The 18,778-nt window shown below is 39.6% G+C and overlaps 1 protein-coding gene across 1 annotated transcript in view; it reads right to left on the reverse strand.

The window, feature by feature from the left end:
- LOC127373548 (testican-2-like) overlaps positions 1-18,778 on the reverse strand; it is a 39,061-nt gene that overhangs the window by 9,455 nt on the left and 10,828 nt on the right. The window contains exons 2-3 of the mRNA XM_051418134.1: positions 9,287-9,332; positions 1,740-1,854 (exon numbers count right to left, since the gene is read on the reverse strand). Of these exons, the coding sequence (XP_051274094.1) occupies positions 1,740-1,854; positions 9,287-9,332 (161 nt within the window). The remainder of the gene's footprint in view (positions 1-1,739; positions 1,855-9,286; positions 9,333-18,778) is intronic.

An 18,778-nucleotide genomic window follows, 5' to 3' on the forward strand; every position in this document is an offset into this window, starting at 1 on the left:
CTGTTGCTAAGTGACGGACAGTAAAATGTACCTTTTTTATTTCCTTTTAAAAAATGGTAAATGATTTTGGTAAATGATTGATTTTTCGTTTCCTGCACGTCAGTGTTATGGCTGGGGTCAAGAAAAGTTTAGACAGCAAAAGGATTTAAGGAAATTCTAAAAAATGTACTTTATAAACTTCCATGGACTTTATAAAACATACATCACAACAAGGAAAGTGCCACTCAAGAGTTTCTTACTTGGCTCTTCGGAGCAGTTAGTGTTTTTTTTTGCTAAAAGCAGCTGTTAATATGCTCAACAAGCTACAAAGAAATCATGCATAGATTCTTATATAAATATTGGAATTTAATTACTTGAACTACGATGGTGCTGTCAAATTGATACTATTGCAATTATTTTTGTCATATGGGAGGTGTCAGAAGTTCACCATATTTCAACTGTAACTCTGATATGAATGTTTCCTCCCTCTCAGCTGCTCGTATTTACAGTCCATACGATGTGACCCGTACACAACGTAAGCCTTGACTTGATCAAGCCCTGCTTTAAGGTTTGCTCACATTGTAAATAAACTAAATAAAGGTGAATATATCAACAAAGACCAAATGCAGAATTCGGCCCAAATAAGCATCAGAGGCTTATCAGAGTCTGTCTCTTCAGTTTCATGGAAGCATAAGAATATAAGCTCAGAAGACTTTTATCAGTTCACATCTGATTTGATGACATGTTCATTTTAGTCTGGATTAACTACATAAATGTATGAGTTCACAAACTGATGATCCATGTAGTTTTAAGTAATTAAACTAATAGTGGCTTCATTATTAATTAAATCTGAACCACGGGAGTTCATGATACATCATGCATTAGATTAGATCATGATGAGTCATGTATTAGTTGACCATTAATTAATCATAAAGTATGTACCCTTGACATTAAGTGTTACCCATAAAAATAGCATCTCTTTCTCCTGTGTCTTATAGGAGCATAACTCTTATGATTTCAAAGAAGCCATGTATAAGGACATTCTATGGAAGCAAATAAGGGCCATAAAGATTTTAATCTTATATGAAACTAAATATCTAAATTCGAAGTTTAATCTCTACCGAATAATTAATGTTGCAATTTAAACACCACTGAATTTATAGCTCTAAAATGTATTACTCTGAAAACCATCTATCTGAATTTTTGTGGTCTGAATTCCAAGTTGTGCAAATTAAAACACTTTTTTACACATTTTTTAGGGTTCAGAAAGATAATATTAAGTACCCAGTATTCAAATTGCTTGGATTTGAATAACTTGAACTACAATGGTAATTTGCTGTTTGATACATTCTGTGGTATTTAAATTTAAACATCAAGTGCCCAGTAGTGATTAAACTTCAAAATTAGGTATTCAGTTTGTTGTAAAATAAACAAAATCTGGCATTTATTTGCTTCCATAACTGTCTGTTTCATAACTTTCCAACCAGACAGTTAATTAGTCATTGCTCAGCATGAGTCTTCCAGCTGAAATTATATCACTCCTGACTCATGACACTCTCTGGCCTTGTTACTGAGTTTAATCAATAGCTCTCCAACCAGACATTGAAAGGCTTTTAACTGACACACAGCTAACAGCTGTTGACACCAACGCCACAGAAAAGTCCGTCCTGTCAGCGCAGAAATCTCCTTAACAGTGGCAATATGTCCCGCAAACACAAACCAAGTCTCCCACTGACTTTAGCACTGAAACTACCACCTACCTGTGCTCCAGTTTCTTGCGATTGACACACATGGCCCTCTGGTAGCCCTGAGCAACGCACACCTTATGGCGGCTGCATTTCACATTCTGGCACGGGTCCTTGGTGGTGTCCACGGCTGCAAACACAAAACAACAACACATAAGCATCCAGAGGTGTCAATCACAGCTGAGGTGTTTTGCTTTAATTCTCTATTTTTGTCACCTCCAGGAGAAAAATACAGAACTTCCAGCTGTTTTTTTATTTGTGTTTTGACAAGGTGCATGTGTTTCAACAGATTGATAGCAAGTACCACCACACAAAACACAAGAAAGCTGCAGATATTTCTTGTGCTGTATTAATCAAGTTCTGTATATTTACATCGTTTAAAATGATCTTCCATACTCACAAAACTATCTTTTACACAAGCGTATGCAATAAAAATCATGAAATGTGTAATGAAAAATATTCCAGCAGTGTGCACAAATGAGTCCATTGATTTTATAGTCAGCACTGCCGAAAACAGGGACGCCTAGCTGTCATTAGTGAGGCAGCCCATCGTCAATAGTACTGCCTGCAGTCTCCAACGGCTGTCTCTGATTGCGAGAAACCCTGACAGCACTGATTGAGCATCTCTTTCTCTCTGCTTGTCACATCTCACTTCCCCCATGTCAACTTATCACTGTCTCTCGCCGTCTGCCTTTTCTCTCTCTCACACACAAACACACACGCTCTCCATCTTTGTCTCCCACATTCCCTGTCTTTCTTCCCTCCCCGCTCGCTCCCTCCCTCCCTCCCTCCCTCATAGCATCTCTCTCTATCTTTGGAGAGTTGAACTGTTCAATGCCAACCTCTTTTCCACTGATAGACTGAGATGGAAATAGCACAGTGTCCTCCACCTTTCTCAGACTGTGGTCAATGCCATCCGAAACTGGATGTCACATTGTCCCAGTCCATTTACCGCCTTGCCGGAGAGGCCTCGGAAAACTCACAGGCTCAGATAAATTTAAGAGTGAGTGGCAAGTGGCGGTCGCAGAGAGAAATTTAAGCTGTGAAATCCTGAGTCAGCTTTGAGCAGCTGCTTTGTAGTCAACACGGTCAACAGACGAGGTGGCTGCCAGCCAGATCCCTGCAAATCTGGAGACTAGGTGATACTCTGGTGCTACAGCAGGGAGGTATGAGGGAACAGTGGACTTTTATGGATGACATGACGACTCTGAGGGAATTCAAAAATACTGGTAGGAGGCTGTGTGCTTGTGGTGCTTTTGCTATAGGACCAGGTGTGAGACTAAGCTGGTGACTGGACTTCATAAAGAGCTGAAGTCTTGCAACAATTCCAAGCTGTGTTACACAAGGCATTTATTAAGTATGCAGGATAGCAGATGGTTTCATTGCCCCATTCAAATAAGCTTCTGGGATACCTAGCCCCCATTTATGAGCACTCTATGTTACGCTGTGATTCACTCACATAGTGTTCTACGCAAACCTTAGGGGGAAAAAAAATAATTAATGCATAGATTTTAGGGGGTTTTAACACCTACACAAAAAAGTCTAACTAATCATTTTCACAAAACAATGGTAAATCATTAAAAAAAGTGCCCAAACCCAATCCTCTTTGAAGTCATACTACTTCATCATACCTTATCATATGAACAGCATTCAACTATAGATCATCTTTTTGATATCTTTATCCTTTTTGAACTATTACAGCTTACAGCTAACATTTGAGTCACAATTAATCTTTTACATTGGTTTCCGTTTGAGTTCAGTCCTTCAAAAACGCAGACAAATTTATCCCATCTCTCACCCAATGTTACTCTCTTATGCATTTTGAATTTAAAAAAAACAAAGTCTAGTTGCCTCCCATGTTATATGAGCTCTGAAACTACCATTTCACCATTGAAGAAGAGTAGAGCAAGGCTGTTACTGTAGTTGAGTGGAAATATTGGATTTAAATGTTGGTTTTGCCCCAAGCAAACATTTTATCATTCAGGGCAGATAGAGATTATATCTATGGGGTCAAGAATATACCTTTGAAAATACAACCAGCAGCTGAATAACAGGTAAAAAAAATCTGTTTTTAGTTCTATACTAAGGGTTCAGAGTTCTGGGGTCACACATGGGGCTGGGTGCTTTAAGGAGTTCAGTTCAGTTTGGCTAAAAGTTAGACTGAGTGCAGTTACTCTTAAACCTTTCAAGATGTTTTTACATTTGCACAATTTTCTGTTGTTTTGCACTCACATGAATACAAATGTGCCATGTTTATCACATCATTGTCTATCAGTATGTGTATTTTGATGCTTATCTGGATACACAGATGAAACATTTCTAAACATTTTCGACTTTTCAGTTCTTTCTCGTTGCATTAAGGTTTCTCTGAAAGACTGAAACACGATACTGAATTTATTTATGCCCAAAATTTACTAGCACAAGTACTGTAGTAGTTACAACGTGAGCAGAAAAACAAAGAATTAATCTTCTCATACCTACAGATTAAAGAAACCCTGTACTGTCTGTAAATATACCTTCAGCAGAGGAGGTTCATAAAACAGAAGCTAACTCTAAAGTAGAGCAGGACCTCAGCTCTATTTGTATAAAAATAAGTTAGCAGCTCCAGAAATGCTTGACCCATATCAAAGGCAACAACTAGTAAATAGTTAAAAATAAAAAAAAAGACTCCATCAGCGTCTCAGAACTGGGTATTATCATAGCAGAATTACATTTACGTTGATCTAAATTCCACTTCTCAGGGAGGAAGAAACTCATAAAAATACTAAATGTAGCATTTACGTTCAGCAAAGAGGCTCATAGACAGACAGCTGGATTCTGGCAGTGCTGAATGAAACCTTTAAGTCGTTCCATATAAAATATTTTGTGACCACTTGACTTTTATTCACTTCATCTGTTCCAACAGGAATTCTGCTCGGTCGTGATTTAACCCCAGCGGCTGAACAATATCCAGACTGCACTGCTGACGGCACATTTGTCTATTTCTCTTTTGATTTAAGACACAAAATTTCCCCCAAATCACCCTTAACTGTCAACATACATATCATTTTGACTTTTTCTTTACAACAAAGGAAGTAAAGACGTCTCATATTTTCAGTGTGCCTCAAAGGATTACATCAGTTCTCTTTAGTGATACTCATCACTCAGGTTTTCCACAGGCTTTAGTCTACTTTATCATACATAGACTGTCAAGGTATATTTTGTTGGTGGTTGCTATCAGAGTTCGAGGTTTAACATTTCATTTTGTTAATAAAAAGGGTTCCAGTTATGGACCATAAACTTTTATGGGGGCAGGGAACCAAACTGTATGGGGTTTTTTTTAAATGGTGTAATATACCTTAAACTATTCCCCACTTTCTTCTGTACCATTTCATTATTTTTAGGCCACTGACTGAGCAGCCACTGTACCTGCTGTCCACTCACACAGAAACCACAGCTACAGACTGTGCAGTGAGCCGTGCACTGCACAGTCTGAATGTATGAGGAAGAATCAAATAAAGCCAGAAAGCACTCAGAGAGCACACAGATACAGAGGCTGTACAATTGTCCTCATGTGTTAGTTTAATAATATAAAATATCAATCTGAATATGAATAAAATATACTCATAGTGAAGCAAAATCATACATGCATACCTTATCGCAATCATTATTTTTCAGACAATATCTCATTCCTGTCCAGCTTTACATAAGAATGAATATAAAAATGATATATAAACATGCTCATTGGTTTATGGTAACCTTTATTTTTGAAGGATATCCTCTTTATGAATATTGTAGCTGAATGAATTGTGCAATGAATCACTGAGTTATATAGTTTTGCAGGATTGTAGATATACTTTATGTGCAAATGGTATCTATGTTTGGTTTAAATTGCAGGATAAATTCAAGAGTTTTGTGGTTTATGTAAAATCTGCCGACCAATTACAGAAAAACTGGAATAAACTAGAAGATAAATACACTATTTTTTCAGGCTATAAAACAATTTTGAGGAGTTTTTAGTCAAAATATAGAGAACTTTATAAACAGCCATGCGTTAATAATCATGTTAATTAGTTCATGGCCTAGCTTTCACTGAATGAGATCTTTTTTTAATCATGCTAACGCACATCATTGCATTACTGTTTGTTCCCATAGAAACAAAGCTTGGTGTATAGTTTCAGATGTGCAGCTCTCTCATTGCTCCCAGTATTTATGAGCACCTTCACGTCTGCCTCCAAGCAACAGTTTAAACACGTCTCTCACACAGCATTCTTATACAACTCCTACATGCTGAAAATGAAATCCAAACATGAGATTTAATCTGCATTAAAGATCAAGTGTGTTTTCCACCTCGCCTGCTCTCTTGGTTCTTGTTTACATAGTTCTGCATTGAGAATTCAGCGTAGGTTGTATGGGTCACTATGGGTTATAAACCCTCCTGTAATCACGTCAACAAAGGCGATGGGACTACGCCGAACTTGCGACCAATCTCTCTGAGATTTCTATTATTACGCTGCGATCGAAAACATAAGAGAACATAGCTACTTTCTCATCCACGATGGAGCTTTCTCCCTGTCGTCTGTGCCCACATCTGAATCCGCTACTAAATACGAAGCCTTTCAGTTAGACAGCATCCTCCATCAAAAGCCTTCATTAACCATATTTTTCACATTCAAATTGTCAGAGCTAATAACAAAGTACTTTAAAGGTTCTGGACAAATAAAGAAAATCTGCAAAAGACCTGTTATTGCTGCTAAGAAATAGTGACCGAAAAGATTAAGCTCTGATAAATATTAAAAGCATGAGAGAGATGGGTCCATTTGACAGCTTTAAGTAAATTGGTTTCAACTAGATTTGCAATTACTGTCATCCTTGAACACTCTTTTATACCCTTAGATTTAATTGGTGGTCGCTGTGTTAAAGCAGCATGCAGATTTTATTCAATTACAATGGCACTATAAAATTATTTACTTAAATTTAGAGAGGATGGAACACACAAGTTCACCTCTAATTATAACACACTTCTTTTATAATACATTATGTCTGAATAATTTCCTGAAGTTGTTGTACAAATTGAAGCATTATCACAATTTTCATTTAATCCAATTAGTGAAATTTTGCTCTAGGCAGAAAAGAAGTTTCATTTATTGGCTAACAAAAGGATGTTAAGGTCAAATATGGCAGCCCTTCTGTAAAGTCAGAGCAGCAGGCACCTTATTGTTTTGAAATGGCTTTCAAAACACAGAACAGACTCTGCAGAGCTGATCTGATGTCTCTATCAGCTCACTTTAAAAAGCACCGGAGGAGTCTGAAGTCTTGTTTTAGGTCTTTTGTTCTATCCGGGGCTTGCAGGTACACCATGTTGGAATTTCTGCTGTCTTGTTGAATTTGCAGTGAAGAGAACCCTGATCAATTAGGTCTGCGGGATTAGTCCCAGTGGGAGATGGGACAGGGATGAAATCAATGGTATTCAAATGAACATCGCCCACACTACAGCAAGCAAGGCGTTTTCTTGAGACTACATTAGTTATTCCCCCTGTTGTAAGAACAGATGACTGAGATAACGTCTGGAGCTGCTTCTTCTCACATCTTTCTCCTTTGATGCAAGTCTTCAATGTATTTTAAGTGAGGCAGTCTGGGTGTGGTGCTACACTCGACCTCCCACACTCACCTCGCAGCAGGAACGCACTGCTGACCCTAAGGGCCCGCTCAATTGGCTACATCATGTATGAATAGTGCTTTGCATAACCTGACCTGTGGAATTATTCATACTTCATTACCTCCACCATAGAAGGTTTAGCATTTGACTGGTTTAATCTGCAGTTCAGTTCATCCAGGGCTTCAGTTCAGTGTGACTGCTCTGTTGAAACAAGCGCAGGTACTGCTGAACTGCAGCCAAATCCAGCTGTACTATGGAATTACTTTAAAAACTGCCAACATAGGTGATTCATAGCAACATGACATACCAGTAGCCTACACTGATGATGCACAATCTAGTTTCGAATTTGGCTCACAAAAAATGTCTTGAGAATTATTAAGACAATTCCTTTTTTTCTCCATCTACATCCACAGCCAACGTGGGTAGCCTTCAATGGAGACCACCGTGATGAACAGCCATGTTTCTACAGTAGCCCAAAACGGACAGACCAAAAACTGACTCCAGATAGGGCCTTTTGTGTTTTGTGTGTGTTTCACAGCCACTGTAGTTTCTCCTTCACTCTTGGAAGGGGAGGTTGAAGCCAGGGTGTTGATATCTGTAAATACTCTGCTAGATGCAACTAAATCCTCCACACTGGTCCTTTAAGTTGATTTGGCAAACATGCTAGCAAACAGTTGCTTATTTACACTCCAGTTACAGAGCAACATCAGCATTAATTTGGTACAGTGGTTTTGGCCACCTGATGTATATAAGAAAAAACTACGCTGATGAGAACAGTGAGCGTTTGCAGGCCATAAAAGCTAAAACGTTCTGTAGAGCTGTGGGGAACTACAAATTTGTTTAATAATATTATCACCAGAAGCGACTCCCTTTCTCATATAAGTAGTCATCCATTGTTAATATAAAAATATTGATTTTAGCTGCTTTGAAACCTCAGTTAAACCACGTGTGTAGCATGTTTAGCTTAAACCTCAGGTACAGTGACTTCTGGTGGCAGTTATTTTTTCTACAAACTTTCTACAGCGACTGTGTTTAAGATAAACCACATCTGAGCTTTAAACCTCAGACACCGCACTTTCAGACCATTTGCTGTTTTTCTTGGGAAGTATATTTCTATAATAATAATAATAATAATAATAATAATATATAAAAAAGTGAAAGCCGGAGAAGAAAAATGAAATTTTTTTTAAATGCTTTGCTCAATAATATGATTTATGATTTTGGTAACCTGACTTTTTATAATGACAACATTTGTAAGATGTAAATGTTTGTCGAGGTATGCATTCTTAACTGCTTTTAATATAATTTTAAATTTCTGTTCTGTTAAAAATTTAACTGAAATAACACAGAACTGTTCAGCATTTTCAAATAGTCTTCCTTCCACCTCCACAGCTGATTTTCTAAAAGTGAGTTTTTCCTTTTTTCAACAAGAAACAGACCCCATGGAGGTAAATGGAGCCTGGTGGGAGTTCTGAGTTGAGCCCTCAGCAACAAAGGCAATTATAGCAGGCTTTTCAAACTAATGGATCCGACTGAAGGCTCAGCCTCTCTTTTCCTGAATCACAACGGTGTTCTCACCCTCCACAAGCTCTGACACCCCGGACCAGCACTCACCTCATGCTGAATGACCTCAAACAACTGCTGCAATTAAGAAAAGCCAGCACTTCGATAATGTGCATTGCACATTGTCTGGAGCAGATGTATCAAGGCAGACAGCACTTAGCATTGATTATGCTGGTAGAATCTGAAATACTGCACTTTTTTTCTTTACAGTAGAACTGGCCATTTAAATATTTAAAGTCTTGGCAAACTGCCTCTGCTTAATAATGCAATCCCATACATTCAGCCTGTAAGAGGAAAACACAAACTTAAAATGAAATCACACAGCCATCCTCAAGTCCACAGAATATTTTTTTTTACTTACTTTCGTCAGACCCCATGTTCTCCTCCGTGTTTTTGATGTAGTCATCCTGGAAGGAAATCATATTTGCATTAATGGATTTAATAATTCATGTTAAGTAACACAATGGAGGAAGTATGTTCTTGCACTCATGCTTAATAAAAATTCAGAAGAGCATAAATAATGAAGATAACAGACATGCCAAGTGATACAGAAACTTTGATACACGCTATAAATGGCAGTTTAAATTAGTATAATTTTAGCAATTTAAATATGTTCAGCTCTTATGCTGAATAAATGGGTTACAAGAGATAGCAAGTGAACAAAAATCATAACCAACTTTAGGATTTTTTTTCAATCCAAGGTTTAATTAAATTTAATTTCTGCCACATTTTATTTACCACAAATGTTCAATTGATTGACTTGTCTTTATTTCAGACTTTAAGTTAAAATAAATAATACAAACTAGAAACAGATATGTAACCATGTGCTTACACAGCCATAGAAAAATGAATCAATATCAAAAAGAGAATTTATTTCCCTTTCAGTCATGTCCTTCATCACTATCAGTGTAAAACTTCACCCTTTTGCTGATGACATTCAATTATACTTTAAATAAAATAACATCTTAAATGATTTTAAGGGGTGGATGTATACATATTTCTGTCAAATAACGTACCTTAGCTTAGGTTAACCTTGGTTAACTAGACCAAAATATGTTTAACTTATTTGCATAGTTTTTGTTATCTTTTGTTCTGTTTGTGCTGCTGTAACACCAAAAAACAAATGAATAAAGTGTTGTCTTATCTTTGTTTCAGTTTTAAGTTGGGAAGTAGTGTGTTTTTGTCATTTCCTTTTAAAAAAAAGTCAAAATTGTACGGCTATTCTTTTAACATACCTTGGAGATTAGATCATCTTAAGCTTGTTTATTTAATAACAGACCTTAACCTTTAAGTGACTGCTAGGTCTGATGCGCAGCTACATTTCAGACTTGTCCTATGAGCCAGTGAGTAGTCTGAGATCATCAGGCCAAACTCTCGTGGCTGTTCCCCCCTTAAGGATTTGTTCTGGAGGTGACTTTGCCTCTGAGGGCTTGTAGGCTCAGTGTGAATACCCTGAGGAGATCAGGCTGGCTGACTCAGATAATAACTAGAAAAGACATGTGTTTCACAAGGCTTTCTTTAAATATCTGTGTAGTGTGTTTTTTCCGGGGTTTTATCTTAGTGAGAAGATTCATACCACTATTATGTCTGTATACTAAATATCCTAAATAGCTTTGGTTATACACGTTGAGGAAATTCTTCTATTTCTTTAACAAAATATTTTTTTCTTGACATTTAAAAAGTTGACGGTTATAATAATAATAATGTTGACAAAACAATCTGAACATAAGGTTGACCTAATCACTTCTTCTGGAGCTTTTGAAAGTTTGAAATCTACAGTTATGTGACAACTGAGTTGACGAGAGCTCGAGCACAAGTAAGTGGACCTGGAGTTTCTGTTTCCAAGGTCAAGAATGCACTATCCAACTGAACTAAAGAATAATGTTAACTTGTCGACATGTCTTTACATCAGTTTTATCAAACACTTTGAGGCTCTTATTTTGAGAAGTGCTAAAAATCCCATTCTTTTTTTATTACTATTGTGGCTGTTGTAGCCTCTAGCATTAAGTAAACAGCACAAAGCAAGACTCTGGGAGCTTAAATATATCTTTAAAAAAAACTTGGACTATCTTAGCTCCTGCACTGTTGCAGAGGGAATATTTGCAAACTAACTCTGGTTTTTAGATTGTGCCCCTGGCGGCATTGCACTGGAACGATAATAAAAATTCAGCGTCCCCCCGCTGTATCCATTCTGACCCATTTCTCTGTGTGTCAGGACAGAGAGGATCAACTATAAAGCGGTTACTACTCGGCACGAGGCCCAGAGAGGACCCTGAGGATCAGGTCTGTTCAGTTTAGCTCGGTCTTATTCTGCTCAGGGGACACGAAGACTGAGCTCTCAAGTCAAGCTGAACAAGTACAGCCGAAGGCATCTTAAATATTGTGCACAGGGCGAGGAGTTAAAGGGATAGTTTTTGTGTTTATACTTATAGAGTGATTTGATCGCTTTTGGGTCCAAAAAAGATACTTCTTTCAAGGCCAATGATGTTGTATTATATGTAATTTTTGTGCTTTTGCCAAGATGAGCCCTTACTCATAGGACAGCTGACACCTACTGCCTGAAAGAGATGTCAAAAGAAAGACAGACCGTACAGTGTACACATTTACAAAAGAGACACTAACCTCCACTTCCTGTGGCAATGACAAGCAGCAGTGGGAAGGAAAAAAGAGAGAGCCATTGTTAAAAGACACTTTACATTTTCATTTTGCTTCCATTCAGCATGCAAACAGTGGGTTGGTTTATTACAGTTATGGCAGCAGTTAAACTGTCAGCCCTTAATGCACGCTGATTGCAAATACATGCCTTAGTCTCGCTCTTCTCGGGGGACAACATAAGACATTCACAGAGGATTATGAGCGCCTATTAACCGAGGATGATCCGCTGCCACTTCTATGAGCTGGCAGGGGTCCCGATCACTAAGGGCTCATTCTCTGGCTGTGTTTACAAGCAACTGCCAAACGCCAACCTCCTGCCAGCTCAGAAGTTGTGGATAAGCCATGACATACCGCATCAGCCTTGGAAAAATACAGGCAAATTGGTGGGAATCTTCAAAGTCAACAGGCAGATGTGATTTAGATGTTTTTTATAGTTGCGGCAGACACGCAGAGCACATTCACTAAGCGTACCATTGACAACACAGACAGATATAGCTCCTGTAAAGTACAACCTTGAGTTAACAGGGGAGTGACTGCTTTCCTTTCATTCCATTTCACCGTCTTGGCTTCGGTCCAAGGGCATTACACATCAATACCCACCACAGCCTCTCCCTGTGTGTTTCATCATTCAATGCTCCGGTGTGTTTGAAAGATATATAGCACTGCATGGTTTATTTCAGCAACTCAACACAGTAAATAAACCTAATTCTTATACACACACACGCTACCATACCTGTCTACTTAATATATCACTACGAACAATTTACAGGCCACACAAGGACAAGCCAAAAAGCCAGCGGAAGGCTTTAAAAAGCCAAAGCAAGAATTCATCACAGAGCCACAGCAGGAATCTAGATTTCACCTCAGAGACAGTTTCTTAGAGGTAAATATTTTCTCTGTAGCAGTGAAAATGTCCAGGTGCAGCATATAGAAGAGGCAATATCACAATTTGTTTTCTTCAAAATTGGCTGGATTTCTGTGATAGGTTATATGAGGAGAAGAAAAAAAAAAGACTTGAAATATGTCATATGAAATGTAAACACTTCCACTGCCAGATAAAATGACTTCTTATATCGAGATCTGCATCTTTACATGGCATTTTAAAGGTTAGAGCTGTAACACTGAACTTTCAAGTGTGACGCTGCTTTATAAAGAGAGTCAAATAATTGCTAAGCCCTTCAGCCAGAATCTGCTTTTTGTAAATACTGGGAAAAAAACGTATCATAAAATCCCACAACACGACCGCCCTCATCTTCAAAGATACGTGTGTAGCATGTCGTGTGTCAGATGTAACGATTGCTTAATTAATTATTCACAGTGCCGCTGCAATTACCCAGCTCACCGTGCTGCAGGGGCCGACGGGAGCCTTACAGCATGTCCTAAAGGCTCGAGTGCTTATCTTCTCCCAACAGCAGTGTGACAGCAAGGACACCAGGCTGAGGCTGCATTTAGTCCTTCACCAAGGTTGAGAGCTAATGCTGTCCCACTGAATCCCAGCCAGGCTGCTGCTACAGTTCACAGCAAGCCCAGACAAGAGGGAGGGGAGGGAGGAGGGGAAAGATCAGGGAGCTAGGGGGTATGATATTCATGGTGGAGGTCCCCTGAGTTATGTGATTCATATCACACACACCACCTCTACTGCCATTTGTCAACAAGACTGTAATGCAGCTGGTGTAAAACAGAGCCGGGAGGCTAATGGAGCTTGACTATCCAGATGCTGCGACTGCTCCTCCTGGACCGCTCGCTGGTATTAGGCTGACAGCGTTTGGCCACAAGCCTGACTGCGCTCCTCTGAGTTAACGTCTATCTCACCTCGACCGAGCCCCCGTCTGTTGGTGACATAAATACCACCGATAACCCTGAACCACCCAACCTCAACGTCACCCACTGCACACACCCATCCTGAGCACTGGCGCCAAAATGTTAACACACATCCCAGCTCTGTATGACAACCACAGGGGTAAGCTGAACTTTTGACTCCTAAACGATTTCACTGAAAGTCTGTTTCCTAGCGAGGAAATTGCTCGGATGTTGGAGAATGCTAGCTACAAATGCTCCAATCCAATACTATTGGTCTGATACTAGCAAAATGGATACCATAAAATATATTAAAGACAATAAAATCCAATATTATGGATGTCAAGATGGTCTAGTGGTCTAAGCTGAAGAAATGTCATGAAATGTTATGTAAATACTTAAAATCCACACTTTGCAAAAAGAAAGGCAGGTTCAGGTCACATTATAACAATGGCAACCACTCAAGTTAGAACACCTGGATGCTGTTATAATGTTAACTGCATGGACATTTTCTACACTTAAAGAAGGAAAACAGCCAAACAGGACACGGGCAGGTGCTACATGTGTGAAAAGGCAGCTCAGGACAATGTCCAGGCCTGATTCTCCAGGCACTGTCCAGAGTTCATATGAGAAAACAACTTGAGAAAATTCTTTGGGAAAATACTTGGTAAAGAATTTTACCAGCTGATGTTAGCAGCTCAAATATGTGTCTGGTATCTTTACTTTTTGCATTTCGAAAAGTTGCACTCTAAGCAAACAAGTTCTGACTCATTTGAGTCATTATGAACCTCCAATTACTTGAAATATATACATATGCATTTTTAGTTTACTAGTTTGGCATAAGGGTGATTGTGGCTCACAAACAAGTCATTAGAAGAAGAAAAAAGGTGTAGTGGAGCATTAGCAGATACTCACTGTTGTGTAAATTGTATCTGAACAAGTGGTGTCCACCCATCTGTAATGTTTACATGTGTTTATTCACTGCTTACATCTTAAAGATCAAGTGCAATGACAATGCCCTGCATCCCTGACACCTCTGACGCAGAATACAAAATAAGCAGTAATCTAAAAAATGAAGGCAGAATTCATCTCCAAAGAGATCTTCTTTTGAAAAGCAGAAATGTCGAAGAAAAGCTTAAGGGCTCTGAGTGTTCGAGCTAAGAGCCACCAGAGCACGACCTCACTTCAGCTTGCCGGGGAAATGCTCACAGAGTAAAAGAAATGTCACTGCGAAAAATCTGCATCTCCTTGCCCTGCTGCAATGATCCATCACGTGCATGCAGCCCGCTCGCTCCGTCACTGCAGCTCATCTGTCCCTGTAATGTGACAGGATCGGTACAGTCTGGATCCTAAAGGAGACACTACCAAACCCAATCCTAAACCTCAACACACACACACACACACACACACACACACACACACACACTGTGCTGGAAAAGGAGGCTGATGTCAAATAATTCTTGAAAGGATGACACATTATAGAGATTACAACATCGCCACACACACACACACACACACACAACCCCCTGTGCACACAGATATTATATCTCAGATAATAATCAGACTTATCTACAGCTGATATGATGATAAGCTCCTCTCTGACCACAGAGCATCATATTTCCTCATCTGATTCAGAAAGATCATATTCTTTTGTTGATTGATTCTGTATCTACCAATACAATATCCAAACAGCACACTGTACAACATGAATATGTTAGAAATTACAGAAACAGTTCGACATTTACAGGAATCAGATGGTTAGCTAAGCTTAGCTTAGCACAAGGACTGCAAACGGGGGGGGAGGGGAGACAGCAAGCCTGGCTCTAACCCAAGGCAAATTGACATTTTTACACTTTGTTTTTCATATGGGTTAAACAAAAAATATTTAAGATGTTTATTAGTGAGCTTTAGAATTGCTCGTAGGCAGATTGTGTGACATTTGGATAGAGCCTGGTTAGCTGTTTTCGCCTGACAATATTTATGCTAAGTTGGGCTAAGAGGCTGCTGGATCTAGCCTCGTATTAGTGTACAGATATGAGAGGGGTATCAGTCCTCTTAGCTACCTCTACAAGAAAGTGAATGAGTGTGTTTCCCAAAATGTCAACCTATTACTTTTTAAAACAAGTTAACCCATTTCAATTAAAGTTTAGTGGAAGGTTAGCCCACTGGATGAACACGTGATTTACTTTTTGGTGTGGATCCAGATTAAAAAGCTCCAGCATGTGGCCATTAATGACATTAGGTTTGTTGTAACTCCTGAATTGTAAGCTGTAGACATGAAATATTTTTTTCCCTAAATAGTTTCAAAATAAAACTATGACAATTTCTACTTTATTGGACTTGTGCAGTTTAATTTTGTTTAGCTTTTCACTCCTCCTCCTACAAATTTCATCCAATCCTTACAGACATTCCTACATAATACATTTGGAGGAGCCCAATAGAAGAAGAAGAAAAAATACAAGCCATATTCCAAAAATTGTCTCCAAAGCTTTAATTGCCTATTTGATATCAACTGCTTTAAGTCTTGAACCAATGCAACCACATTTAGATGACAAGTGCACATAATAATCCCCATGTGAACTTGATGGCAATTGGCATTCAGGTGGCAAACAGTGATCATACACAAACCCTTCATATTCTTAGACACAATGCATTCTCTAAAAAACATGCCTCCCATCAGACAATCAGCATGCTTATCTATAACTATATTTGTTCTGATGCTGATTTGGATGCAGATGCCTAGACAGATTTCTAAAAAGTCCCAACAGCAGTGTTGGTACTGTCTTCAAAACCCTCTAGTTCACACACAGACACACACATTTCAAGAGTTTTGGTTGAGGAGCTCTGCTTTTTTAAATGAAAGCCCTATCTCTCAGGGCAATAACTGCGTGCTTCATCCTCCGCAATATTCCTTATTGACATTCTGAAGAGGATATTTGCAGTGAGGACATCACTTAAGCAGCAGGATATGAGTTGGAGGTTAAATGATGATCTGGACATTTTGCATTTCCTCCAGTTGTCATTTATCCAGCTTCATGAAGTCATTTACTCTGGCTGTGACTGGATAAACACAGGCTGATGGATGGACTGGTGAGCCGGGTCATGTCTGTAATGAACGGAGACCTGCGAGAGGCTTTCCTCAGCTGATTGTTCCACTCTGGGCCGGGGGGCCGTGTCATCCTATCAGATCACTGAGGTGTGTCTGCCTCTCTGACTGGCAGGACATTGTCAGCTCATCAACCCCCCCCCCCCACCCCCACCGCACCCAGCGTTTTCACAGTAATGTGCTTTACTTGATTAATGTAGCCAAATTAGCTACGTCTCCCTGCCTACTTTAAATCGCTGCAAAAGGGCACACAGACGAAGGCTGTCGTGAATCTACATTCCACCCTCTGCGTCTCTGTAGTTACCAGGGAGCAGCAGGAGTGCATCTTGCCTTGCCGTGTCATTATGGTGCCCCGATTCAGCATGCTGGGGCCTGAGTGGTGGAGGTAATGTCTTGCTCTGTCTGTACCCCGCCGTCTTTGAAAACGACAGAGAAATGGGAGAGACACTAATGGCGCAGACCCACCACAGATTGAACCACTTAGAAATGCATTAGAGTGTTCCAAAATGATGCTGTGTGTCTTTCGGCCTGAACCCACTGGCTTTAGTGTGGCAAAACATCACATTTTCACTTGAACATCAGGCAGGAAAGACACAGAAACAGCTAAAGACATATTGCCACATATTCTTTGATTCCACATACCAACTCATGCGGTTCATACGCCTGTATAAAGTAATAATTCCTCGGTTTTCTCTTACTGAACCATGACGGGGTCTAAGATTTCTCCATCATATTCGCTCTGACAGACGCTGACATGATCAATGATTGTATTACAGCCTGTTAAAGGTGATTACATGCCGTCTATATGAAAGAACCATGAGATTTTTCATTACAGTCTATAGATAAAATAACAACCCCACAGAGAAAAATGGGGGTGTCTCGATTGCAACAAAACACTAGAGCATTATGGGATTAAGTCGCAGCCCAGCAACACGGAGCTGAATCAAATTGATCATCTGAGCCGGAGTGCTTGGGGGCCTGCAGGCAAAGGACACATGTTGTTTCACAAGGTAAGACGCCTGCCTGCAATGCAGTACAGTACGGAGCACAATCTGCAGCCATCTCTGCACACTGAAGGGCACGTCTCCCTTGCCCGAGCTACGGAGTAGCCAACTGTCAAGCGTGCATCCATCTGAGACATTTGCACTGTGCTGAAATGCAGAAATAATCAGGCTGACTGGGTTTGGCTCTTGCCTAAGAATGCGGATGATTTAACTAACTGGCAATGACACTTTCTATCAAGTCACCGGCTGGTTTATGCGTAGTTAACATAAAAGAGGTTCTTTTCAACCTGAAATTAAGAGTCTCAAAAAAACATTAAGACCCTCTGACAAGAGGCTCCTCTGCTGAGCTGCTGCCTTTGGCTAATAAGACCACATTTCAGGAAGTTGCATCACAGAAATGAACCTTTTCCATTCTCAGGAGCCTTTTAGCTGTGGTCTCCAAATCACTGATGAAATGACACATCAAACAGTGGCCTGGCTCGCTTTGTGGTAGCAGACTCCGTAGTTGTATCAAGGCTTTGCATGCTCTGAGAGATGCAGTAATTGGAGAGGAGGAGGATTGCGCGGATGCAGAAAAATGGATTCTGTTGGACCCCGCTGCTGAGCCAAGCAGAACCCTGGAGTCTCTGCAGCATCTTATCGCTCCCTCCTCCCCATTTGCAAAACAAAGAAGCAGTAAGAGAAGAGGCGAGCCTTCAGGTTGAGCTCCACACAGATGCCCCAGGGAGCTTGCAGCTTATGCAGGGCCGTCTTTACTGTGCTGAGCCATGCTGCTTCTGCATACAATAGTAGCAGAGAAAAAACCCATAATGAGACAAGCTGAAGCATGTGGCTCCACAGAAACAAAAATACCTGATGCCAGTGTTCTATTTTCACTTTGTAGTAGCTAGATTCATCAGTATTGATCTGCAAACACAAAAAGTTATCGCCATACATAAATAGATGAATGAGCTTAAATCTTGTTTGGTGTTGGCATACTTACCTACCGCAGGAAACTTAAATCAATATCGAATGTGGAAAAAGGCTGAGAAAATAAATTCCACTCCAATAGACTCTAACAAACTGACTTTTGTGCCCTGGAGAAAAAACAAGCTTTGCAGGTTTTACTACTTAAAATACAAGCTATGTTCATGAGTTGGTTATAGGGATTAAACAGATATTTTGAGACCAGATTCAAATCTTCTTCCTTTTTATGAATTTTATTAAAAACAGCAAGTAAGAAAAAACCAATCACATACACAAAAGCATTATGACAGTGATTTACTCATTTTATTGTCATATACTTTGTTTT

This window comes from Dicentrarchus labrax, unplaced genomic scaffold, assembly GCF_905237075.1.
Source record: "Dicentrarchus labrax unplaced genomic scaffold, dlabrax2021, whole genome shotgun sequence".
Taxonomy (NCBI): domain Eukaryota; kingdom Metazoa; phylum Chordata; class Actinopteri; family Moronidae; genus Dicentrarchus; species Dicentrarchus labrax.